This window comes from Pocillopora damicornis, chromosome 2 (genome assembly GCF_964200805.1).
Source record: "Pocillopora damicornis chromosome 2, jaPocDami1.2, whole genome shotgun sequence".
NCBI classification, from domain to species: Eukaryota; Metazoa; Cnidaria; class Anthozoa; order Scleractinia; family Pocilloporidae; genus Pocillopora; species Pocillopora damicornis.
The window spans coordinates 11,986,418-12,014,358 of NC_142671.1; the positions used below are offsets into that span (position 1 = coordinate 11,986,418).

At 38.0% G+C, this 27,941-nt stretch overlaps 2 protein-coding genes and 1 pseudogene across 2 annotated transcripts; all 3 read left to right on the forward strand.

Moving 5' to 3' along the window:
- The first annotated feature begins 4,174 nt into the window (after positions 1-4,174).
- LOC113668332 (uncharacterized) lies at positions 4,175-14,234 on the forward strand. The gene is made up of 10 exons (XM_027184219.2): positions 4,175-4,323; positions 7,761-8,092; positions 8,545-8,765; positions 9,306-9,413; positions 9,774-9,868; positions 10,590-10,743; positions 11,181-11,244; positions 11,678-11,946; positions 12,612-12,807; positions 13,767-14,234. Exons 2-10 carry the CDS (start codon positions 7,774-7,776, stop codon positions 13,937-13,939), a joined length of 1,599 nt encoding a protein of 532 aa, XP_027040020.2. The 5' UTR covers positions 4,175-4,323; positions 7,761-7,773; the 3' UTR covers positions 13,940-14,234.
- Positions 14,235-15,245: 1,011 nt separating this feature from the next.
- On the forward strand, positions 15,246-16,990 carry LOC149049917 (52 kDa repressor of the inhibitor of the protein kinase-like; annotated as a pseudogene).
- An 805-nt stretch (positions 16,991-17,795) lies between these two features.
- LOC113668343 (lysophosphatidic acid phosphatase type 6) lies at positions 17,796-27,690 on the forward strand. Its single transcript, XM_027184233.2, has 10 exons — positions 17,796-18,156; positions 19,426-19,556; positions 21,276-21,358; positions 21,884-22,113; positions 22,801-22,907; positions 23,671-23,751; positions 24,699-24,828; positions 25,364-25,402; positions 26,104-26,150; positions 27,195-27,690. The coding sequence occupies exons 1-10, from the start codon at positions 17,824-17,826 to the stop codon at positions 27,265-27,267; spliced, it is 1,254 nt and encodes a 417-aa protein (XP_027040034.2). The 5' UTR covers positions 17,796-17,823; the 3' UTR covers positions 27,268-27,690.
- The last annotated feature ends 251 nt before the right edge of the window (positions 27,691-27,941 follow it).

The following is a 27,941-nucleotide window of genomic DNA, read 5'->3' on the forward strand; positions in this document are numbered from 1 at the left end:
AAATTTTATAATATTAACCTAAAGGTGATGTGGTTCCTCTGTATTTATATAAAATAAGGATGTAGTTCATCTTTGATCTCCATATCCCTTGTTCCATGGGATGCCCGTGGCAGGCCCACCTCTGGTTTGCCCGCCGTTCCTTTTACATCGTAAACGCAAATAGAAAAAATTCTTGAAATACTTGACATTTCCCGTATCTCTTACCAATGAATGAGTAGCCAGTAATCGGATTACAAGATTGATAAAATGGCAACACATAAACCTTGACACCGAGGCTTCAGAGTACGGGAAATTGCCTCCAGCTGTTACCGCATGGATGTCATTCTGACAATTTTCTAGTACTTGGTAAAACTTATTTATTGAACTTGAAAAATGACGAATTCTTTTCTAATTAAAAGGCGTCTGTTCTGCTGTCCAAAGTGACAAGAATTATTCTCATACGCGTCTTCAGTTTCAAAAAGTTCCCTTTTGGTGACCAAAATTGGTCATTTTCAGTTTCCCGCTGTGGTCAAAATACCAAATTCGAGAATAATGAAACACGAATTCCTGTCTGAATTTTGTTTAAAGCCGGAAAACTGTACAAGTATTTATAAAGAAGTGCTCACCTTTTTCTGAAGGTTCTCTTGGCTCTCTCTTGTGACTTAGTTTGTCGCGAAATACTGTGAAGTTCTTCCCACAAGCCACGCCAAATTTACATCTGCCTCAAAGGTACAAGGACTACAATTTTCTTTAATAATTAATTGGAAGTTCCCTTTAAAAAAAAAGGAACAGCGACCTGCGTTCACAGAAAAACTCCATGGTGAATGGAATTTTTTCAATGGTGAAACAAAATCACACTCTAATCCGGTTTTCAGTGAATGAAATGAGCATCCTGTTAGAGCAGAAACACGACAGTTCACCACGATGGAAAATCTTCTTTTCTCGTTCTTAATATCTCAGAAAAAAAAACATAAAATAAAAATAATAAAAAAATAAAAGCATAAAAGAGTAATGACTGTCCTTTATTAATACACATAGTATTTTTCTGCAATAATTATCAAATGGAGTTTATTAGAGGGAAAGGGAAATCAGTAAGTGAAAAATTTACTCATGATGTCACGTTTAATGCCTTCAAATTCTGCTTGCCGTGAGTAAAAATCAATGACACAAAATCAATACCCGCACTAAACGGACAGATCTACAAAAGGTGAAAACTTAAAAAAAGGGAACTGTTGGAACTGTTAACAACCAAACTGAAATAGGAGGCATGCATAAAAAGACTTAAAATCAGGAACACCGGAACACATTAGAACACCAGAACAAGTCGTAACGCTATGGGACAGTTCCTTGCCTGAATCGTTATCTGACAGAACGCTGGCAACAAAAAGATAAGCGCTCAATTATAACACAAAAGACAGAAACATGACGGGGGAATTGATGTGATCACCGCAGTTTAATTTGCGGTACTCTGGTGCTCAGAGTTTTCGTATGTGTTCAAATGAGCCAGTTATAAAAGTTATCTGAAAACGGCTGGTTTAGTTCCAGCATGTTATTTTGACCGAAGTCCTGACAAAAAAAGTCACCATAGGCCTTCTTAAATGTTGACAGCCATACATAAAGTTTGTTTAGGGGTTACAGGAGCGCAATATCCAAGGTTTATTTGAATTAGATAATGAAATTTAAACATGATGTTCTAATGACTTCCAAAACCATATACTTGCATATCTAAGGTGCTACAGAAGTGCCATAATAATGCAGAGAGCGCCTAATAATATCATTCATTATGAAAAAAATCAACTGTTCGGTTCGCTGATTGCAGCTATACAAGAGTAGTACAAACGTAACTCAATACGCGAATTTCGTTCTTCGTTCTCGCAAAAATTCCTCAAAAAATTTAAACAAAAGTCGCTGGGAAGATTCGAGGGATTTTAATCGAAATTTCCAAAGAACATTGAGGCGCTACAGAACATCATAACATGCACATGTCGAATTTTGAGGATCCATATCAAACTCATGGGGTAGAAATAGTCTTAACATGAATGTAGTGACCACGCCCACTTCAACACCCCACTCAAATCGAGTGTAATTTTCGAATGTTTTACCATCGTGCGGATTCTCTACGAAAAAAGGACTCAATGTACCTCTGAAATATTAAACTATAATATTGTGGCTTTCTATTTCGCTAATTTTCTAACTTGAAGGTAAAGTTTTTCCCTCGTCATTTTTACCTTTTCTCCGAGCGGTTGCGTGAAATTAACAAGGCGTTTTTGATCAAAACACGACCGAGCGAAGGGTCTCGGGCGATATCTCTTTTACGCAGGCGCAAATAAAAAATGTACTGCCAGAATCAGAAAGAGGAACAAATTTCCTTTGTTTTGATATGTAAAGTGTCGAACAAAAAGCAGATTTACCCTCGTCAAATGGCGTTTCAAAACTGCTGTATCTTCCTCATTTTGATTTTTTCCTGTTTTGTAAGCGTGTCAGAAGTCTTCAGAAAGAAATTATTCTGTCTTCACAAAGCTGTCAAGAAAGCTTGTGATCGTGGCGGAAGGCAATTAAATGAACTTCTTAGCAAGTTGGGGCCCTCGGTATCGATTTAATATCATATCGATCTCAATATCATACAGTTTTGTATCTTTCTTCCGTGGATTCGCCTTTCTAACGAGGGTGTATGTTGAGTATTCATTACAAAATCGCTTTGTTTTTTTTATTTCCCTCTTTGGCCTGTCCGTCATTTTGAAAATTCGTAACGGAGAGCAAGCGCATTACGTGGGGTTGGTGGTTGCGTACACCTGGAACCGAGAAAAACAAATGTTCGTCGCACTGGGGAAAGAGTTTGATATGTTTCTAAAAAAAATGTACCTGCAAAAAACTGATAACTATTAGCCTTGTTTTATTCTAGATGAAGATCCTAAAGATATTATGCACAAATATCGGCAGAATTCTTTGTGAATTTGGGTCGTGTAATAGTCAGCCTTTTTTTTCTCTTTCATATAATGATATTGAAACATAATTCAGGGTGGATGGTAAATCAACAATGAGTTTGGAATGAATGCAAGTTCTGAGGGATCTACCATTGCCGATTCGAAAGGAGGCTTGAAGAATGGAAGAAGCATTAGTAAAGTTTCAGAAAAAAAAAATTGTCACGTAAATATTCCCTTCCCCCTTTCAAAAGAATTGTTTTCTGTCAACTAAAAGGTCTAAATCCTTGCTTAATGGTGTAATTGTCTTTCTTTCACCTGGTCAAATGTTGTGTTAGATTGTGAGCTCTTTCATCGATTGTTAACATCGTAAAGGCTCGTGCGTATCACAGTGAAATTTCTGCAAATCCTTCAATATAATGCAGCTTTGCATTAGGTGTATTTTTCCATACTCAATAGGCTCCAGCTAGTTAAAGTAATTGTTCTCGCGCCAAACTGCTTCAATATAATTCACCCTTATTGAAAGCTCGGAGAGTGGGATAATCTGCATCAAAAGCACCTGCTAGTAACGTTTTAGCGGCTTACTATTTTCTTGCTGGGGGAAATTAACATAAGCCTTTTCGGCGCCGAAGAAAAAGTTATAGTTTACAGAAATGAAAATATAAATTAGTTCACTTGATCGTACGATTTTTACGAAAGAAGAAAGTTGCCTGGCATTTCTTCGACCGTGTTGATTTCGTGCAATCAACAATTTTTTAGGCTGCTTGCATCCGTTGTTGATATTAGAATTAAGCAATTATTTTAAATGCAGAAAAACATTATTTTGCAAAAGTAGTTTCTTGCTTGCTAAGCCGTCGTTTTTAACATCATTTATAAACTTGGCAAATTAAGCAAATATTTTTAAATATTGAAGACGAGAAAATGATACTAGTTCAGAAAATATCCAGCAGACCTTCTTTTGACTTGGTTTTACATTAGCATGTCATTCAATAATTTTATGCAATTTTCTGTTTGTTTTGAAGTGCTTCGTTGTCGCGCTCAGTCTTCGAGTTAATAGAGCTAATCTGATAAACAATGGGATGAAAAATTGTTATTGTGAACGCTTCCACTGACATGTCAAATGTAAAATTTGCATTCTGAAATGTGAAATCCCTTGCTCTTTGCCATAAACCACTGTTTTTTTTTTTTTATCTAATCCTTTTAACTTTTTGTTATTTGAGTCAGACAAACCTCTTTCCGTATAAATATTTCATCACTCAAGGCCGCTCTATGTTATTGACATGCGCCCTATAAGTCCCAAAACACCTGAAATTAATGTTTAGAAATGCAAATACCGCAAAGTTGAAAATTACCCGAAATGTAGTATTACATATATTTTACTCCTGCGACTCGCTGAATCCACCAGTTGAGATCGAAAATAAGGGTAAGTACACGTAACATGATTCAACATGATTCAAATTCAAGTTTTGATCCATAGATGATTTCGAAGGCTATTTTCAAGATTAAAAGTTCGATTATGAATTACCCGAAAAAAGCCACTAAATCCAGCTAAATTCAGTCGATGAAAGACGCTGACCTCAGAATTCAAGGTTGTGGAATACGATAGAGCCTTACTGTTGATTTTGGTCGATGGTTCAGCCGAATTTTCCTTTTTTTACTAACGAAGTTCGGTTGTTGGTTGATTTACCTATGAAAGAATGAATTGCAACAATCGTGCGTGCGATTCTGTGCGTTAATGCGAATATTAATGCACTTCATCACAATAAAGACAAAACATTTTTGAGAATTTTTTTGTTTTTTAAGAGTTTGTGAACCCGTCCAGCTTAGTGTGCTGTAGTTCAACAAACGATATTTCTGCGAAAGCTCGGCGAGTTATTGGCGTCACCTTTTCTGAAAACTGGCTTAATTCGATTCGGCCTCATTGTTAGCAACAGACGTACTGATCTGAAACTGTAGAAGTATACTAAATTCCGACAGAGTTGTAAAATTACACCGAACATCAAAAACTTCAAAGACATTTTGGATCCTTTGGAATTCGTGGCGCACTAAGTTCATGACTCCAAGCACAATATTAAAATTTTTTTCCCCTGATGGTAATTCAAGATGATTAACCTGCATCAAACTGCGGGAGAACCTTCTATTTTTAACGTCCTGCTTGCTTTTACGTTCAGGGCCTTTCTTTGAGTTTGCAGCCCGCAGAAAAATATCATTGATGTTACGTGTCAAAATTTATTAGATTTTGCTTTATTTCATCGCATGTTTACAGACTACCAAGTGATTCAATTTTTCGTTCATGGCACTGCGAAAGAGGCGTAATGAAAAAGTACAGTAATTTATCAGTTTAAACGCTTTCCATTAGTACATATAAAGATAGTTCTACCAACCAAGACAGTTAATTGAAAGCGATGCTGTGATTACAACAGAAACACAGCGAGTCAGAAACCAGTGTGAGATTTTCTCTGCTAAAGGAAGTCGTCGCTCCAAAGCAATAACTTTAACAATTTCATGTTTTCATGGATCTCAATGATGTTGCACTGATCAGTTGAGGCTAAGATTAACCCTTTCAGCCCTAAGAGCGACTAACATCTAATTCTCCTCGCAATAACTCCCCTGAATCACACATGAAGGTCACAACAATAAAGAAAATGATCAACAACTAAAGAATATCTTTATTTTTAAAAAAATTCTCCTTGTCAGCACCTGAACACATCAGAAGTGTATGGTGAACAGTATGAAGAATATTGCATGCTGATTTTGGGGTGTAAAGGGTTAACCAAAATTTTAAGAACATACTGAGAACACACCCAGGCTGAGAGTCGGTTAACAACGTCTTTATTTTGCTTTTTTTTGTGAAAAGTATGAATAAAGGTAACAGAAATGTAAAACTGTGGTCGAACAGGAGAATTAACTCACGTCCGAACTGATCTATTGAAACACAACATCACATAACTTTAAGAACAAGTTAAGAACGTTTTCGGGCTCAAATAGAAAAAAAAAATAAGAACGTTAAGTCTCAGCCCAAAAATTAGACTTTCCTATATCGAAAAAAGTGTATTCCCCTTTTATCAAATCTTAAGCCTATTAGCTTTTGATGTTCCGACAGCCTCTTTAATTGTAGTCCCTCGATAATTGAGAATGTAAGAATAAACTTGAACCAGAATATTTTATAATAATAGAACAGTTAGTACGGTAGTCAGCCGATACATTCGAATAATTTTCCTATTCTGATTTTAAACAACACATTTTTCGTAATTTCAACTTGAATTGCTCCCCTATTATTGCTTCGTTGTGATCAATATTATATTTGATATATCTTGCCAAAATATTGCCATTTGCCCGATTGATTGGATCTCGCTGTTTGTAGATTAACCATGAACCAATCGATACCTGTCAAGGCAAAAGCCCACAATAGTTTGGAAGTCTTCAGTTAAGCTGTGACGCGCTCCTTGCATAATGCAGGACTGTTATCAAATATGGAATTAAAACAAGGCCTCCCTCATCGTCGAGATCTTGGTATTAGCGCAGTTGTAGAACATTCGAACACGAAATCAGAAGGTCAGGGACTCGATTTCTCATGCAGGACTAAGATCTTTTTTTCGATCCCAAGTTCGTAGTAAAGCGAACAAAATCTTTCTCTTCTTTTTCTTCGACGAATGAGCTGAAATTTCGCCCTCTTTCTTATCCCATATTCAAGAAATGAACAAGTCTCCGAATTGTTACCCGACGTTCCGGGATTTATTACATTCAAAACTATCAAATAATAACTGGTATTTTCTTACAAGGGTACACAGCGATAGGTTTTCGTAGCAGTAGAATGAACGACCTCAGATGAGACTGGACGGGAGCGTTCGGTCTAAAATGCTTCAATATTTTTGTAGTACCTATCATAACGACCAATTCAGAAATATATATGAAGGAAATTTAACAATTCAAATGAAAGTTTGGGAAGGATATCAAGTATATCTTTGAGGAAAAGGAGAACTGAAGGGCTTTGGAAATTACCATCGTAAATACGTCAACAAAGACACTAAGAACCACTGCAAGCTGATGGCGCATATACAGCTTTAGCTCAACCCAACAAATGATTTGCGACAAAAGGAATTTTGTCCTTTTCATTCCACCTACCCGACCACGCTAGTAAATCTATATTGACACGCCAACCAAAACCACCCGTCATTATTTCAACCGCACTAAAGCCTTTGATCCCAATACAAAGGACCAGGTAACTGTAATTTGCATGGAAAATTTTTTGGTATTTCCAATTTTCCTTTCGCAATTTGAAACTTGTGCCGTTTAATTTTTTTTACACCATAATTGTCACTGAAAGTGAGCTATCAGCCACCAAACAATTCAAGGATCTCCTGCGGCGATGGGCGTTAATTAATTATCAGGCTCGCTATTCATCAGAGTCACATGCACTACCGTTTGCTCTTTCTTTCCTCGTCCCTTCTTTTCCTTTTTTTCGTCACTAAAATTTCCTAGAAGGACAGATCATTTATTACAAGAAAAGAAATCGACGATTGTAAAAAAACCTTCTCAAATTAAACCACGTATGTAACAAAGTCAAATTAAAGAAAATGGATGTATACTGTATTCTACACGGAAGCGTTGCCATCATGCCTCACAATTGTGAGCCATTTCATCAGAATTACTACTCTTTAGGGGGCTCTTAAAGGTCACCTTTTTGAGGGAACCGTCCCTTATTCTATTAAATATTATAAACGTATTTCAGAAGATTTAGCACTTGGCATTTCACTGGACTTTCGCTTGAATAATTGTTTTATTTCATCATGAACTAACCATAAGCTTTTTTTAATCATTTTTTATTTCTTTTTTTCATTAAATGTACTCTTTTCATAGGAGTACTCCAACAATGATGTGCCGTTTGACTGTCACCCACATGGTATTCTTGAGCACAGTGTCTGTGTCGAACGCATTGTTTGTTGCATGGGAAAAGGACGCAAATTTGACTTCAGATGACATATTTATTAAAGTCAAGAACGCTTACATACCTAGAAGATTTGGCAGGATAACACAAGAATTCAGGAATCTGACCTCCCACTCTCTGGACGAGCGCTGTCAGAAGGGCATGGGACTCTCCATTTCGTGGAGTTTGAATTTGCCGTACGCTGGGATCTTGGGACCGAGATTTGGCAAAAAGTTTGGCTTTGCCGCACGAGGAATATTTCCAAGTGAGTTACTGTACGTTCCTCTTTCCTTTTCGAATTTTAAGTCACTGAAGGTACTACGCGATGAGGGTACTAATTTGGGCGTGGTCGTTCTCAAATGAATAACTTTCGTGGAATGAAACACAATGGAATTAAAACTTGATAGCTTGGGAGGGCGGACAAACAAGTGGGAGGTAAGAGTTACCCGTAAATAATAGAGGATGGCTAAGAAAAAATGAAAGGTTTAGGCAAATTTAGTCAAGATGCATCAGCCGTGAGCCCGTGACGTACGTACTCTCTTTCGGGTCTCTTTCGTCGGCCATCAGGAAACCATCGGAGGGCGACTTTGGATAGGGCTTCGGTGACATTGGGAATTGGTCAAGTTGCCCTTAGGAGTATTCAACAAATTTAAAACTCCTTGAGGGAGTAATCATGAGAAAGTTTTGATACTAATGGATATAAATTCAAATCAACAGATGTCATCAACAGAATTGTTCAACATTGTTGCAACGGAAGTAAAATCAAGTACGGTGCCTTCGTGAAGAGTATTTGGGAAGCTGAAGATTTTTTCTCTGAACAGAAGTACGATTTTACTTTTCCTGTGTACATCGCCAAAGTAGACAAGGACTCGTACCGTGATCAACCGTTTGTCCCAGTTGTCACAGCACCTCGGGTTATGTTACTGGTCTCTGAGAAGGTATAGACATGTTTTGATCACAGATATAACTTTAGTTTGGTGTAAACAGTTCATGGTGCCACAAGAGGGATGCATCGGCGTGGATATTGGTTTAGTGGACTCGGAATCGAGAGATCCGAGCTCTAGCCCTGGCCGGGTTGTTGCATTTTTAGGAAAAATTCTTAAAATACTGAGTATCTCTTTCCAAACAAGATCAAGTAGACAAAGGAATTACTAGTCGGGGCCGACCTTCATCATGATTAACGAGGTGAAGCCATACCTCTCTTCTCCTTTCTATGATTTTTGATATAGCAGTTTGTTGTGTATACCACTGAAAGTTAGAAGAGCACGTAGGATTTTCGGCTGAGGAATTATCTGAAAAAAGAAAAAAAAACAGATAAGAGATGTCTGGTGTTCAGGCGGTCTTGGTGGTATGAACTAGTGAACATTCTATACTTTCCTAGTCTCGAAAGTTTTATTTAATAGAAAATTCTGGTGTATTAATCATTTTCACGTATCAGTAATCAAATAACAATAATTTGATCATGTTTTTTCGCAAAGGGAACAAAGAAAACAAAGAATTTCGCGAGCACAATATTCGATACTTGGCCATTCTTGGTATTTATTCTGGCTGCAGCAGGCGCTTCTGGAATGATGGTGTGGCTACTGGTAAGCATATAGATAAGAATCACTGCAGGACTTAAGCTCATTTATATGTCATACGAACTAAAGAACAAGCAACCAACAACACAGCAGAAAAATGTTTTTTAGCACAAAGTAATGATTTTGTCGTGACTTAGTTAAGAATCACTCTAATACTCACTTCTATTCAAGGTACTTTTCACTGAAAGGCACTTTTAGGAAACAGCGGGCGGAGAATCGAGTCAGGCAAGAGAGGGAAAACCATCTCCCTGAAAACCATAACAGCTGCGAATTGCTTGCCTGCTTCTTCTCTCGTCCTCACTCAAAGGCTGAAATGGTAACTGGTTATTGCAAGTAACACCTTTAAATAATCTTTTTTTTTTACAGGAGTTTGTTTTCTTCTCTAATGAATTTTCCAAGAGATTTGTGAACGGAGCCTGGGACGGATTTTGGTGGGCGGTTGTTACCATGACAACGGTAGGGTAAGTGATATACAAATATTCTACTACTTCCTTTGGCTAAAGTTAGCTAAACAAGAGGGCTAAATGAAAATTACCCTCTGTAAAGATCCATTTTGTTGGCGGAAAAATTATGATTAGAGGAAATTGAATACTGACCCGTATTTGTGTGTGAACAGCTACAACCATACATGTATTTTAACGTTTTATGCTGTAAGCCATGAAACAACATTTTGATTCGTTCTGAGTACCAGAGAGAAATAATTTTGTCAAAGTTTACATAGATTAAGCCATGAATCGTTTTGCAAGGTCCCAAACACCAAAGATGCGAGGATTTAAGGATATCTTCGAAGGTGACTGAGGATAGGAACGATTCACACATGGCCGTTGGAATAACGAACATGATCATTTAACAGTAAATGATTTAAACACAAAAGTAGCAATTGATCATGTACTTTAACAGGACTTTAAAGCCTGTATAATTTCTCGAATTTGATCACCCGGCTGGGAGCGATCCGAAAAGGACCGTTACCTGGACACAGGCAACGAATGACATTTGGACAATCTAACCGGAAGTCATCATGACCGGGTTAAGTGTCTTATTCAGATTGCATTAAGTTGTTGGATATGAGATTAAAAAAAAAAAGGCTAACTCCTTTTGAGAACGTTTCTCTTACGTATCATTATTGGAACGGTACATCCCTTTTTTTAAACTTGATAGTGTTTTTTTTTTTTGTTTTACCAGGTACGGTGACAGTTCCCCTAAATCATTGCCGGGTAGACTTTTCTGTTTCATCTGGATCATTACTGGAATAAATATCATATCGATATTTACTGCATTGGTCACAGCCTCTGTTACAGCCACAACAAGACCCTACTTTAACATTCATGGCGCTAAGGTACTTGCTTCAATCCTTCTGTAACGAGCATGGACCCCGTTCGTAGGTTAAGCCAAATCAAAGAGCGCAGCGCCAGTTAGTTTATTTTTTCGAGTCTTTTTCTGGTCTTCGCCTGTTGGGCGGAGTTTGCTTTAAAGTAGGTGAGAGATCTTCGCACAAACAATCAGTAGCGTTACGCCTTGTTGAACAAGTTTGGTACTAGTATGTAAGAAGTATAGGTGATTGTCCTTTTCTGAAATTAGGACTGATGTGAGAACGAGTCCCTGATATACCTAAAAAAGGTCTTTCTATTTCCACTCATCCTTTAACTTTGCAGGAGAGTTGAGGAAGAGACCCAAATACCTATCTCTTTCGTAAACGATAAATTTCAAAAGCCAAACAGCCCTATATTAATAAAATATATCAATCTAAACGTTTAATCGATTCATATCCATCAGATTGGTGCAGTAAACGGCAGTGAAGAGTTTCGACTTGGAGTCAGCATTAACTTTGATATGCAAGGTGAGATGAGATAGGCCAAGAGATTAAAACGATGGCAGAGCCATTAAGTAAGTAGCTTCTTAAGTAGCCGGATATCGAGCAACGTTCCCTCTGGGGAAAGGCTGCGGAAGGGATCATTAAGCAAGTCAACCGTCAACGATCGATGCTTTTACAAATTACTTTTCGTAACAGACCTCGCTTACCATAGAGTCTCAGTGGCTCAGTGACAGAGCATCGGAACGTGGAATTCGAAGTTCCGAGGTTCGATTCCTCATGGGGATTCTTCTTGGTCCCACGCTCGTGACAAGACAAAAAAACATATTTCTCTATACCACTTACTTGTTTGTTTGCTCCTTTGTTCTTCGATTTTATTTTCAGAAATCTGTAGACGACAATTTAAGTGTCAGACCAATGTTATCAAGTTTTTTTTTATTCCTTTCTTTTTCTGATATAGCATTTAGCACTCCGGTGGCGATGACTAAAGCCGTGCAAGACTTCGAAATTGACGGTCTTTTAATTGACAATTATGCTTTGACAAGGTTTTCCCAGTTCCTGGAGAAGGGTCAGGGATTGCGAGTAGAACGCACGATTGAACATCCAATCACATACGGCCTTGTACTTCCATCCGGGGCACCTCAAACCACGCAGTGTGTGCGACGTTACATGAGGAACTACAACCATGAAATATTTGATCACATTGCAAAATATCTCATTCCTATCAAGGTGAGGAACGAGGTGAAATAGAGAATTAAGGTGGACGAGAGAAGAACAATTTTAAAAGTTTTCAAGACAAGAACGCTTTTAATTGTCACTAAAGAGACTTCTCTGCTTAGTCAGCGAGCAAGTGAAATGCCACGTTTGTCATCAACAGTTAGTTGATTAAAATAGATACCTTTCTCTTTCTGTTGATACAAGTATTCACCTCTAAAAAATCTCTTGATCAACTATATGAACTAGTCGGACAGATTCATGATATCAGTAAACAACAGAAGTATAGTTTGAAAGTCTGAAGTTTATCCCCAGATTAAGATATTGTGTGAGATGTCCTACACTTTTTTAAATTTATTTATTTTGTTTTGTTTGTGTGCTTATTGGTTGTGTCTTTGTTTTTTTTCTCGGTGACCTGTAGAACAGTCCCCATCACAATTCTCTGCCCGAGAAGGAAGCAAAGAAAAGTTTAAATTACATTAGGAGAGAACGCATATTAAACTCCTATGAACTCAAATTAATAACTCTCAGTTCACTGCCTTTAATAGCCCGTGTATGAGACACTGCAGATGAACAGGTCACGAGGGGAGAGTCTTGTCGGTTGCCATTTCTAAAGTGCTTTGATAATGCATGTTACAGCGAATATTCAAACTAAAAACTGATCCTATTTCATTTGCCAGACCAAACAAACTGATAAAAACTTGGCAGTTGAAGCGACGGAAGCTCTCTTTTACCAACAAACAACATTCGTGAAAATTGTCAGAAATGGGGTCATTATTGTGGGCAGTCTAGTAATCATTGGACTCTTATGGGAGTTATATCGAAGATACAAACAAGGACTCTTATGTGGATTTCCATGTCGAAGGATCAAACATGGTAGGTCATTAGTGGTACCTTTAGCCGCTATTAGTACCGCTGGATCAGCTGAGTGACTGGCTGACTAAATGACAGGCTGAATGATTGACAGACTGAATGACTGACTCAGTCACTCTCTTGCTGGATAACTGACTGACTCATTTTCCAACTAGCTGAAAGGTTGATCGATTGATTGGCCATCTGACCGACTGACTGATTCAATCACTAACTTGCTTACTCACTTGCTCACAGACTGACTGGCCTATTCACTGACTGATTGATAGGCTAAGTGAATGATTGACTAGCGGACTGGACTGATAGACCAAGGGACTAACAGCGTAACTAACTGACCTACTGACTGACTTTCTGACTTCTAGACGGACTAACTAACTGACTGACTTGCAGACGGACTGACTGACTGACTTACTTGCAGACGGACAGACTGACTGATAGAATAACTGAATGATGACCGACCGACTGACTGACTGACTCACTTACTGACTTACCGACTCATTTACTCATTGACTGACTCACCGAGTTATTGACTGATTTCCGGACTCACTCACTGACTTACTGACTCACTGACAAATTGACCAAACGACTAACTGACTGACTCACTAACTTACTTACCGACTCACTGACTCATTGACTGACTCACTGACACACTGACTTACTGACTCACTCACTCACTCACCGACTCACTGATTTACTGACTGACTGACAAATTGACCGACCGAGTAACTGACTGACTGACTGGTAGAATAACTGAATGACGACCGACCGACTCGCTGACTGACTCACTCACTCGCTCTCTCATTGCTTCACTAACTCACTGCTTCACTGACTCACTAAATTACTGACCGACTGACTGAAAAGCATTGACCTATCGACTAACTGACTTACTGACTGACAGACCGGCTGACTGAAAATGGCGCACTTGCTACTTTTCATTCATCGGTATACTTTTTTTTCCATTTCAGGTAAATCGAAATCAGGCACGCTGGTTCCCAACGACGCCAAGCAACAAATGATTGCTCTGCAGTCAAAAAGTGAGTCAAAGAAAGTCAACGCCGAAGAGCTCGTGCTTGGCTTCAATAAGTTCCATAAACACTGGGTGGAGCAGTTGGAAAGCGTGAGGTCACGTAAACCGTAAAGCCGGAATAATTCCATTCACATTTGCGAGGCGAAACCAGATTGAATAGCAGATATACCAAGACGAAATAGACACCGGTCACTGAAAAAACCAAACTGAAGTAATAAAGACTTCTGTAAGAAGTATTTTAATCGATCCATGAATAAAGCTACCGCCCTCAAACCTAAGCTGGACTGCTTTGAATTAGTTTCAGAAAAAGTTCGCTCTTTATTTATCACGTACGTTATATTTGTTTGTTAAGTTAGTATTAGGACACAGCCAATAAAATTACCTTGGTTCAAGTGTTCCACGGCAAGAGTTGAAATTCTTCTTAACGATTACCTCATAAGAACAATATCTAGAGTTTTTAGGACGCAGGGCCTCATTCCATATCCTCCGGTTTTCTGGGCTGGCTTGGTTTGCTGAGATCTCGGCACTTTTGCCTAACCCAACAAAAATCAATTTCGTAATTACGTGACAACCGAGCCAGCCCGGCTCAAGCAAACAAGCGCTTATTGACAACGTTGCCATTTAGCCGACCAAACTGCCTCTTGAATCACTTTCATGCGCTGTAGCAAGTAATTGATCTAATTTAACATATTTTTCTCATAGCTATTACAACATTTTGTTACTCCAGGATGTCTTACAATATTCCGAAATATTCTTGGTGTTCCATGTTCATGATTTTCTCGAGCTCGGTCGTGTAATTGAGGAAGATGTTATCCGTTTATCCCGACATATGACAATGACATATGCGAGTTTCTCAAAAACAATCGCACCCCAGACCATAGGGTTCGAGCGCCGTTGTTTAAAGTTCAACCACTGAGATACAAAGAACTCGAAACGACTTACTTTCTCTAAGAGATTAAGAATTCTTTTTTTATCACTCTCATGACAGCTTAAGTGAAAGAAATCAAAGAAAATTCGCGCCATTGTAACTCATAAAAGTGAACAAAGCTTGATATACACTCTACTTAGAGGATTGCTCGGCCGCACATGTAAAGAAAAGTGCTTGTTCGGACACTCTTACCCGTCCGTTTCTTTTAAGAAAAGCTTCCATGTATGTAAGCTTTTCGGTTTTCTTCCGTGCATGTAAGCTTTTCGGTTTTCAATTTCAATTTCGGCCAATTATGCCAAACTGCCTGTTTGGTAAATGTATAAGCAGAGGCGGATCCAGGGGAGGGGTTGAGGGGGTTGCAACCCCCCCTTTGAGGAGCATTTGTCTCTTGTTATTTGTTTTATTCTTCTTAAATTAATTATAAATAAAATCTTCTTACAAAGTTTTTCTACTTCTACCATTCGACTGCTTGTCAAGTTATAAAAGGTAATGTACATTTTGCGAAACGTGTATGCGTCAAAAATTAAGGAAAGGCTTACAGCAGAGCTAAGGACTAAGGACCTTCCTTTCACGATCATAGCTGACAAGAGCACTGATCCACACTCAAACCAGGAGATCTTATCTTTATGCTTGAGGTTTGTGGACCAGTCTTCGCCAAACGATCCTCATATCAAAGAATGCCTGATTAATTTCATGCATTTGGAACGAAATGCCACCATGATTTCAAGAAAGATTTTGGAATCTCTCTCTGATCCATCTATTTCTTTAGATCCCAGCAACATCCGTGGTCAGGCATATGATGGAGCTTCCGTTATGCGAAGTGGAAAGGAAGGAGTGCAGGCCAAGATAAAAGAGATCAATCCGTTAGCTCTTTTCACACATTGCTATGCTCACTGCCTGAACCTCTCCATCGCAACATCATGCAAACTGTCGGAAGTGCGAAATTTGATAGGTCAGATTAACGAGGCATATCTATTTTTAAATAACAGCCCAAGCGACAACAGCTGTTTGCGTTGACTCGGAAAGAATACCTGCCTGAGAATTCTTACAGCAAGCTTCCAGGTCTATGGAAGACACGCTGGGTGGAGACACACGTGCCTAGATTTTTTCCAGGAAATGTACGAGCTCCTAGTCACCTTTCTGGATGCTTTTATTTCCCCGTACGAGTACCCAAACTTGAAATCGTCTACTTGAAGCTGGAATTGGGACAAAGATACTATCACAAAAGCCCAGGGACTGAAAGCCTCTTTGTTGTCATTCCAGACCGTAGTGGTTTTTATTGCGACCAGGAATACTCATGATGAAGTCAAAACTGTTGCATCAAAGCTGCAGAAACGGGATCGAGATATTTTTGAAGCTTACATGATGGCTGACGAAGTAATTGGAAACATCAAGTCCGTTAGAAAAAACATTGACAGCGACTTTCAAGTTTAGTACAAACAAATATTAGACCTTGCTGAAAAACTGGGAATTGTTGAAGCTATATTTCCAGGAAGACACGCATACAGAGGAATCGCTCAAACATTCCCAGCTGTAGTCCAATTTATCATTACAAAAAATCTGTGGCTATTCCACTTCTTGATTCTCTGATTATTCAAATGCAAGACCGATTTTCTGACGAAGATCGCCACGCCCGTCACTTGCTTTATCTATTACCCTCTATCATAGTTAATAAAACCCTGAAGCTATCTGAAGCAACAGAAGGCATGTTGTTCTGGGAGAATGACCTTCCATTTCCCAAATCCCTTTGAAATGAGCTGCGAAGATGGCAAATTATGTGGCAGTCAGCAGAGAAGGGACTTCCAAGCAATCTTCTACTCGCACTTGGCGCGTGTGACAAGGATGCTTTTCCAAACATCCATCGTCTTCTTCTCATTGCATGTACCCTACCAATCAGTATTGCGGAAGCCGAGTGATCCCTTCACTCATGAAATGGATCAAGACGAGCACCAGATCAATGATATATGAAGAGAGCTTTTCAGATCTCGCCATTATTGCTGTGCATTACCCTGAGAGATTCGAGGTAGACGAGATATGCGAGGCCTTTGTAAAAGCTCATCCTAGGAGACTCTTTAAGGCTACGTTCTTTGATTAACCAGGTATTTAGAGAAACGACAAATAACTATTTTTGATACTGCTGTTCCTTTCAATCGTGCACTTTCATTTTTGGGATTATTGTTGAAAAATAAGATAAACCCCAGATTTTGTATAATACCTACACAACGCTTTTCAAGTCTCAGGAATTCTGTAAATGGCGCTTTAGATGGAAAAATCGGAAACTTTTTTTTGCGTGGGGGGGGGGGAGGGGGGAGGGGAGGGGAGGGGAGGAGCATGGCTCCAGTCCCCTTGCGCTAGAGGCACGGGGCCGTCACTCGACTTCCACATCATTGGCGTTAAAGGTTATTAGAATAGTGTACAACCCCCCCTTTGAGAAATTCTTGGATCCGCCCCTGATAAGTAGGTTCAAACTTTTATCGACTTTTCCTTTCGTATGTTTGAAAGTTCTAATGGCGAGAATCAGTGTAACTAGTCAGCTTCGCTTGATATATTTTCATAGCCGGGAAATAATAAATAATAATAATGACAATCTTTAATGAGGAAACTTTTTCACTAAAAAGTGGTTTACAAAAAGGACCTCGAAAATAAAGGCCATTTGTAACTTGTAAACGCTCGCGTGTGTTCTGACTGTTTTGTTGTCATTTTTTTCAGTTTTAATTTTGTAAATACCCTCCAGAGTGATAATAACAGTGATAACGTTTGTGTTCCTTAGCATAAATATGTTTGGGGCCTTCTCAGAGTTCATTTTAAACTTCGTCTAGGGGCTTGGGCCCGACTCTATTGCTATGTCCTTGTGTTACACATTAAGTCTAACGGCTTAATAATTATGGTTAACCCAGGATAAGAAACTGAAAATTCTACTGGATGAAATTATTTTCGCCTTGTAAATCCCTTCTTCGCCGTAGAAGTAGTGGAGTGGCCAACGAAGTCGAAAGAACCTGGAAACTAATCCTCGTCCCCCTATTTGGCGTGACTCACTCACGGGTCACATCACCTTCAGGTGATCAAGATGGCCGCCATAAGTAAGGTTTTCCGGCTTTCCACTTTTTCACTGGCCGCTGGTGGTATTTTAAAATTATCCAAGGATATAACAGAAGGTTCAAAAAATGGTTCAGTAAACTCAAACCTAGAGTTGGTCTTGGTTCAAATTGCCTTCCGACATGGTGCCAGAACGCCAATTTTTCAGGCGCCTTGTAAAGAGTTAGAGCCGGTGACGTGGAATGCAGAACTTTTGATGGGAGCCCTTCCGCACACGAACATTGATTACGAGCTTAAACACTTGTCTGGAGGTCCTAAACCCTTCTCTAAATACGACGATCGCCAGATGAAAAAATTGCTCAAGGTAGTATAAAGCTTTCTGCTAATTTGAAGATGAGGGAGGCTTTGAAGATCGAGGCCTAACACAATAGACGCTATTCTTATTCAATGACATGTAAAGGAGTGGCCGAGTATTCTGCAGTTGCTCCCAATTCAGCTAAACTTCAGAATACCCGGCCACTTTGGTCTGCCTCACTTACATGTGTCGGGAGGCTTTGAAGATCGAGGCCTAACACAATAGACGCTATTCTTATTCAATGACATGTAAATGAGTAGCCAGGTATTCTGCAGTTGCTCTAGAAATTCCTTGTGAATCGAGAAATTTAATTGCCCTCTTGTAGAATGTAACTGCAATGAAATGCGGTGGCCTTCAAGTTTGTGGGCTGAACTTCAGACCACAGATCGGATGGTCCGGGTTTGAAGCCTGACTGGGCCAGTGTGTTTTTGCAGTAGGCACTCCATTCCGAGTTTCTACGCAAGTAATCGTAGGCACCTGTAGTAAGTAGTTCAGGCGTGTTGGTCATACTGTAGTGTTGTTTAGCCGTAGTATCGAAGTGTAGGAAGCAATTGTTGGTAGATGTAGTAATGTATATTTGTTTTAAGCCAAGAAAAGTCTGAATAAGTACTAAGTCAACTCTTAAGAACAGCTGACAAAATATTTAGCCGGGGTAACCCTGCATTCTGTTGGGGGGGAACAGCATTACCTATAGTTCATATTCACTTCATGCTACTTAAACAATGTGAAACCCTTCTGGTTCATCAACTGACTTAATCAACTGGAGAATGAGGATCCATTATTACAAGGATTAAAGAATTAACTGTAACATGCTAAAAATGATCTGTGACCTATTGAAATGCAACTTAAAAACTGAGTTGCTTAAATACACAAACTCCAAAGGGTTTTTGTGATGGTAGTTAGAGTGCTGTTATTGCTATCATTTGGTATCCATATCATGGCCACCTGATAACTAATTTGCCAAAATCTTGTCAGGGTTATGAATGGCAGCATGTGGCTTATGGCGTGTGACCTGCTTCTCAAAGAGCTGTAGTCTTTATGGTTGCCAACCTGCCAGCTTGCAGCAATAGCCAAAGGTCTAAGCAGAGTCCCTTGCAAAGCACCTTTACCTAGCAAAATGTGGTAAAACCTATCAACCTGAGAACATTTGGTAGCAATGTAATGGATGCAAACGTGTACTATGTTACAATAACCACTTGCATGGATAAAACCTCTCACTTTCCTAATTATACTCAATTCCTTATAACAGAAATGTTTCATTTTTCTCCCTTTTTTTAGGGAGGAAGTCCAGTTGGTCAGCTTACTAAAGTAGGTCAGCAACAAATGTATGAACTGGGAAAAAAATGTGGCAAGCTATACATAGATGATCTTAAATTTGTACAAGAAACCTGTAATCCTCAAGAAATGTTGTGAGTATTAATATTTTGTTGGATAGAAGTATTTGACATTGTTTCTTCCATGGGTTAAAAATCAGCTTTAGAGAATTTTCTCCATAAACAGGGAATACAGCACCAAATAAATAATATCATTTTTACTTAACCCTTTTTTTAAAGGTAAAATCATCATAACATTAGTGTGCTCATTCCCCTTACTATTCTTTATAGTATACTCTTGCTAAGGGGCCGATAACAAGACTTTGTCCAACAATCAAGAGCTTCTTTAGTTTGTGATCATTTCTTTTATTCTTGTGAACTTATGTTTGAGTCAGGAATGATATTGTAAGCTTAAGGTTACTTCCCACCTTCGGAGGCCCAAAAATTGATTTTTCTTATATTTGACTAAACTGAATTCAAACATTCAGCCTAATGTTCCATAAAAAATTTCTGAAATATTTAAAAGTACCTTAGATATAAAGAAATATGTATTTTCAAATAAAAGTTAATAAATCAGGAAGGTGTCATAATATCAGACCTGGGAAAATCCCAAATCCAAATTTTTGCAGCAACTGCTCATCTCAGAGCTCATTTTTATGTTATTTCCATATTTTGTTTACATTGTGCACTTTACAAAATTAACACAAGGAAGCTCTTTGTTTGTTTTGGTAAAACAAGAACAAAAAACAGGCCCAAAGAAGAAAGAAAGAGTACCATTCTGTTAAGAAAAGAAAAAAAAAATTCCTTTGTGAAAGTGTCTAGTAATGGCAGAACTCCATGCTAATGTCCAGACTTCGAACAAAGAAGTTGCCATCAGTCACCAAAGTTTGCCTTACATAGTGTTAAAAATGAGGTTTCCTTTTCTTTATGTAAGTACCAGCCTTGATACTAAAACATTATCAATGGCCTCGAATCATAATTTTAAAAGCTGTGTGTTGATTCATTGTCTTGTTCCTCAGCACATTTTGTGGTTTTTCCATCTTTGCCATGGGTTTTGCCTTAGCCTCTGGCAACTTTGCTCATTATTGTGTCATCCTCCTTAATGCTCTTCTAAGCGATCAAGATTTAAAAATGTTTCTGCAATGGGTTAATTTTCCCAGGAAATCTTAATCCATCATCATTGACGTTGAGTTGTTTGTGAACCTTAATGAGCTAAAATCTCGCATTTAATTTTGGAAGGAGTACAACCACTTTGAGTGAATTTATAGCGTATGTAGATTTGGCTGATTTTTGTCAAATTTTGCCAAAACTTTCTAGGAATAATAACAAATGAAAGTCTGTCCAGAAATTTTGATATTTGAAATATTTGTCCATGGTGTCCATTTAGGCAACGCGCCTTGCATATTTTTAGCTACTCCAACTTCAGATGCCAATATCTAAAAAACCAATCACAATATCGAAAAAGCCTGACACACTTCTGTTTATTGATGCCTTGTGAATATTAGACTGTGCAGCCATTTTGCTCTTGCTCCTACATCTGATACCCAATAAATTCAATAGAAGAACCTTCGGTCATTTCATGCCTTACCAGCTCCTGACACTTCCTGAAAAGAAAATTTGCTTAAATTGTGTTTTTATCGTAATCAGCAGTTATTAAGCTTTCTTTTGATATTTAGTTTTCTAGGATTTTACCAAAACTAAAACACATACAATTTTTTACCGAAGGATGCCTGTGAAGGTGAGAAGTAACCTTAAGAGAAATAAAATGCCAGTCACTCTTATTGATGAAAGGGTTGATTTGTGACATTTTTTCAGTATTCGTACATCCAATATACAAAGGACTGTGGATTCTGCAAGATGTGTGTTAGCAGGAATGTTTGGAAAAGAGGGTTTTAAAGGTGATTTGGAGTCTTTTTGATTAATATCAGCAATATTATATATTGATATTAAATTCATGCAACTTTATGAACTCATACTTTTTGTTCCTATAGTGCAAAGCTCTATAAAGTGGGCACCTGAAAAAGTCCATCACAAATTATTTTATCGTTTGTAGTCCTTGACATACAGTGCTGCTGACTTAAATTAAAATTTTCTCTGCAAAACATAATGATTCTGAATAATCATTCAGAATCATTGTGTTTTGCAGAAAAACACTTAACTAACAAGTCCCACAATGCTTAACCAATAATATACTTGTAGAAACATTCCTTCCAAAAGGAGTTTAGTATTAAATAATGAAATGTTGCCTATGCATCACAAACTAGAACAAGCTTTTGCAGTAAGGGGTAAATAAGCAGACATCTTGATCTGGATTCAAGAACTGTTTATAACAACTTGGCAACTTCATCTCCCTCCCTTTGTCAAAACAATGTGACTATTTTTCTATTTTGTTACCTAATTTATTTGATGAACCAAACTTGCAGGCCCTGTCACCATGCACACAGAAGATGAAGAAAGGGAGATCTTGTACCCAAATATAAATTACTGCAGATTTTTAAAGAATTGGCTTAAATACACTGTTGCTCAGGGGAAAGATGCTTTGGAAGGATTCTATACCAGGCAGAAACAGATTGGAGAAGTTTTGAATTTGAATTATGAGGATTTAAAGCCTGCAGTGTCTGTCCACTTACGAGATATTGTTGTCACTATGTTGGTGAGTAACTTGCTTAAAATTCTTGGTAAAAAGTCAATACTAGCTCACACTAAATGAGGTTCTGCATCAGTGCTTATGAAAACTTGAAATAGAAAAGCATATAAGAGCTCCAGGGGAATCTCTACTCTTGCACATAAAAAGGTCAAATGGATTTATGACTCCCCCTATTTGCCATTTTCTTGCTTTCTTTTCTTTTTTATAATTTTCCATTCTTTTTAATTCTCTTTTGTCAAGTCATGTTTATTTATTTGTTACTTATTAAGACTGAATAACAGTGGAACTGGTTTGCACCCATGATTGTACTAACATCCTGTAAGGCATTTCTCAAGTGTCATGCATCTCTTGCACCTTGTTCCCTTCAAATTGTTTGTACCTTAAAAGCATGCTCAAGTTACCAATTACGATAAAGCTGACAAGGCAAAGTTTTTTCAAAAAAAGGTTGAGCCAGTCAAGGACACATTAATAAAGGGCTGGCTAAATGTACTTCACTTCCTCCACACATTATTCTTTTATTGAATTTTCGGATCAATATCAGTATCTGGGCAACTGCCCACCCACCCCTCCCCTAACTCAACAACAGTCAATTGACAACAAGTTAAGGTTAATGTTGAGTTAGGGGAGGGGTAGGTAACCCAAATTCGAGGAAATTTCACAGGCTATGCATATATCATTGTTGGTTTCTTTTAGGCTCACAACATGGAAGTTCCTCAGAACATTCTACAGAATTTGACTTTAATAGAAGAACAAGCAGTACAAGTCTTTCTTGTAACACAATGTGGAATGGAAAATATAAGGTAAACAATAAAATTTAGTTTTAAATCTTGCCATCTCTAAGTCTAACATGAGTGCCTTTCTCTCCACATTTTTGAATGAATTATAACTACCTCCATTTCCTCAGCAATATTTTACTATTTTTTCATAGTCTATTTTCCACTGTTTTGGTGATGCTGTACAACTCTGTTAGACTCTTTGCACTTCTCTAATTATTTTAGTACATTTTACTCATTTTTTTGGTGCACATGTGATATATTTACATTTTTTGATTGGTTGCAAAAGTTATTGAAAACTAAAATAGACAGTTTATAATTAGATGAGAGAGAAATGTAAGCTCTAATAGCTCAGTTTATTTTGTCAAGTACACACACTACTTAAAAATTCTTCAGAAACAAATTAAATTGTATCAAGAAAATGTACGGCCATCCTTCAAATATGAAAATGGCTAGTTTTTTGCTTCCCTTAAAAAAATTAACACATTGTTTAGAGTTCTCTTTGAATGTCATAAAACCTTAACCAAACTATTATAAATACTGATTAGAGCAGAGGAAAAATTTCAACCCTTTCCATGCTGTGAGGCCAAAACAGGTAAACTGTCTGAAGCAACGGAATACACAAGGGTAGCGAGGTGTAACTGGTTTTCGTTTTGAATTTGATCAGTGAAGATTTTGCACCCGTTGTATGAGCCAATCAATCCAGGGTTACCTTTGACATTCAATTGATTGTTACATTGTTTATTTGAAGTAATCAGTATTGTTTATACTGCTAACTTGTCTTTGACAGGAAGGAGTACCTTTCAGTAGCTATAGGAGTATTTTTGGAAGAAATGACAGACAATTTTTTTAAAAAAATTGGTGGGCAAAGGTACAAATTATTATTATTTTTTTTTTAACATAGTTTCATTATCATCCAGAATTACGTTTTATAAGAAATCCTATGGACATTTTCCAATCCTAAAGGCTTGAAATGCTTTTTAAGCCAGTGATACATATAGTACCTGAGAGAGAATTTCAAATTTTTTAGTTTTGTAGAATATAATAAATTACATAATTTAGTATTATCAATTGGTTTGATAATGTCAGTTGGCCACTGTAAAGAGATTTAAAGCAGACGTTTCGAGCGTTAGCCCTTCGTCAGCGAATGGCAAAGGACTAACGCTCGAAACGTCAGCTTTAAAACTCTTTACGGTGGCCAATTTACGGTATCAACCCAGTTGATAATGCTAAATTATCCAGTTCTGCTCTCCCACCTACCCAGCATCACAGTTTCTTTAGAAACTTACCCCCTTTATAGTAAATTAGAGTTTTATTGTTACAATCAGTGCCAGTGTTTGTCGAGCCTTCCGAAGTGAGAGGAAACTCCTTGTGTGGACCGATTACTGTTCCTGTGTTTTTGCGGTTTCCCCACCTTAAATTTTCACTGAAGTCTCAACCTCATGGGTATGCACGCGCAGCTGCAATCCGATTGCTTTAAAACTAATAAAATGTTGTCCTATCGTGAATCAAATTTAAAGAAGACTTTCATCGCAGTGGGCGTAAGATTTAAAGATTGGGTGATGTCACTTGAGGAGTATCACTGGGCATGTTCAGTCATGTGACGCGTCGAAACCAATCGCACCCAAGTGATAATGCCCTTTACTTTGTCTAAGCAAGGGTGGTCTTTATGATCATTGGACAGAATTCACTTCGCCTTTGGCGAAAAATTGAGAAATATGCTATCCTTTCTTTTTGATAAGAGAGCACCTCCTTATATTTTGACGTGATATGTCTAGGTAGTAACTAGAAATAATGTTTTTCTTCTTGATCCTTCAGTTCGTACAAGATGATGTTGTATTCAGTTCACGATACATCTGTAGCAGCGCTTTTGTTAGCACTTGGTATCTTTGACAACAAATGGCCTGACTTCGCCGCTGACCTGACTTTTGAGCTATACAGAGATAAGGTAATGTCATGTCACTTGTAAAGTCAGTTCAGAAGCTATAGCATTTTGTCGCGTAACACGTGGTAGCTACCGGCAGCATACAAACGACTTATTTATGACATTAATCTAACAAACGACCGGAACAGAACGACCTAACCTTCTCAACGTACTTAAAGTCAGCAGTCTCGTATGATATTTGAGTCCTACATCCATGAGCATCTTAGAAAAACTGACCAATCAGTTTCACAAGCCAAATTTAAAATACTGGACAGACAGACACTTACTTGACTTTGACAATGACCTCCACCCAGTTTATCAAAATGTCAGTAACTGTCACCTACAATAGTCCTTTCCAGGAAGTTTCTCACTTCGACCATCCGAAAAGAAGTTCTACATGGTTTTACTAACAAATTCCCTCCCCCTTTCCCCACCCGCCCAATAGAAAACAAAATATAAACCACCCGCGTTGATTTTTAACGGTATAGCTGGTATATGAAGAAAAGAAATGTTAGCGGGTCGTTTGTTCTTATGATTTTTCTCCACTTCTTTTTTTCAGGATAACTCTTACTTTGTGCGAGTGTTATATCAAGGAGAGGTGATTTCTAGTTAAGATTTATCAAAATTATTTTGGGTTTTGTATGGTGTATAGATTTTTTCCCCTTTCCCGATAGCAAAGAAACCTCAGCAACAAATACAGAAACATCAGGAAAAGAAAATCGCAAATTCCAGTGCCCACTAGCCAAGCATAACGGAATCGATCACTCCGTAACTTGTTCGTTAAGAACGTCAGTACCAAGCATGCTACAGAAAGGGAAGCTAAACATTTCGTATGTCAGGAGAATACCGTACTTTCACCAACCCTAATGTCCCTGTCAGTAAAGTTTCCTCTTAAAATACAATCTGCAAAACTGAAAAGTTTTTTTAATTATTAACACGTGCATGTGTGAGTTATCTTGAAAGACGTTCGAATTTAGGTGATAATCGTTGTGTGCACAATAATAACTTACGAGGTGTGTCTTCGTCATCAGTTCGTTAATTTACCAAAGTGTTGTTTTGCATCAGAATTTATGTAGTGAAAGTCTACGGGCTAGGCTGCAAAACACGTTGGAGAACACGTTGATTTGGCGCTGAGTGTATAATTTCTAGGAAATTCGTCGCCCTCTTATTAGTGGGAATGTGGTTGATCACTTTGAAGGTTGCTACTTGCAAGCGACTGGGATATGGCACATCGTGTCTTTTTTCAGAAAGACTGATTTTTTCAAACTCTAAAGTTTTCTTTCTCTCAACTTTTTAAAGGAAAAAACTCTTCCTGGATGTTCTAGTCCACTCTGTCCTATGGAAAAGTAAGCAATAGATTATGAATGTATGCAATTAATTAACGAATGTTAAGACTTGAATTTAACACACGGAGTAGTTTACACCTCCCAGATAGAAACTGTCGGAGGATGTATTCGATTTATTAACGAATGTTAAGCCTTGAATTTAATACAGAGGGTAGTTTACACCTCCCAGATAGAAACTGTCGGAGGATGTATTCAATTTATTAACGAATGTTAAGCCTTGAATTTAATACAGAGGGTAGTTTACACCTCCCAGATAGAAACTGTCGGACGGTGTATCCAATTTATTAACAAGTGTTAAGCCTTGAATTGAATACAGAGAGTAGTGTACACTTCCCAGATGGAAACTGTCTGCCGATGTATTCAATTTATTAACGAATGTTAAGGCTTGAATTCAATACAGAGAGTAGTTTACACCTCCTAGATAGAAACTGTCTGGCGATGGTATTTTAATCTATTACGGAGTTTGTAGACATTTGCATGCAAATGACGTGAAGGGAGATGGACTTCTACCTTTCAACTTAGTCAAGTCAAATTCGAAGAGTATTCCAATCGAGTACTTTTTGGTCTCGTTCTGATGAAAGTCTGGCAATTTCCAAAACTGTTGCCTGTTGCAACTTGTATCCCTCTTTTTACATGCCGCGAGATTTTTTTGGAGATAAGACAAAACCAATTTTTTTTTGTCTGTGCTGTCAACATGTCACAATGTGAAATTTTAATTAAATCTTCGAGGCAGACTTTATAGAGAAAATACGATATTGTTTTGCCTTTGAAAACTTCGCTTTCAAAGAATTCGTAATACGATTAGTCAGGTTCAAAGGACACCGCCATAAAAAAAGAAAAAACAAGAATGCGCTTAGCTTGGGAAAGTAAATAGTGAAAGATATCTCATTTAAAAACATTTTACTGACTCCTTCATCTTTAGATTGAAACCCGAACAATGGTTTCCACTGAAATCTTCCATCAATCATCAAATTCCGATTACGAGGATTAAGTTGAAGAGTATGTTGTAACTGAACATTTTCTCTCATTCTTTATTTACCTTAGATTCAAAGAGCTGGTTTCTAAATACTTCATAGACAGTTGGGAGGAAAAGTGTCAAGAAGTGAATGGAAACTAATCAATTTCGCGACCTGAAATGAATTGTCTGATTGCGGGAGCATCGTAAAACTCCATGAACGATCGCGGCGAATGTTTATCAATGATCGAAGATGAGTCATGTATATGCCGGGCTGCTGAAGCAGTTACTCGTGAAACTAACTTATCAAGAAAAAAGGAAACCATTTCTGGGCGCAAAAATTGCAGGGTGGACGAAGCCACCCAACGACGTATTTAATAGCGTGCGTGCGTATCATGAAAGGATTAAGACACTGCATTCAAAAGAAAGGAAAGTGTTTTTTTTCAGCGCATTTTGAATCGTCTGGTTTCGAGTAATTAAGGAATGTGTGATTGAGTATTTTGATATGTCAAAGAGACCGTAGAAGAATAAGATGATAAATGATCGAGTGGAACTTAACAATAAAATTCGTTCTCAAAACGTTAAGGCTGTGTCGTGAGAGGACAACGGGTCTTCATTGTGAGTCTTGAGCCAATTTATACCTTAATTTAGGCACAATTGCGTCAGTAAAAACCTGAAACTCAAATATTCAAGAAGTTTCATTACTTATGAAAGACCACTATTCACGGAGAACGAATTATATTTGTCAGGGTTAGTAACCCCACTGAGTTCGGATCAAGTAGTCGCTGTCTGGAGGGTTTAATTGTTGTTGCTTCCTAAGCCATAGAAAACTCAGT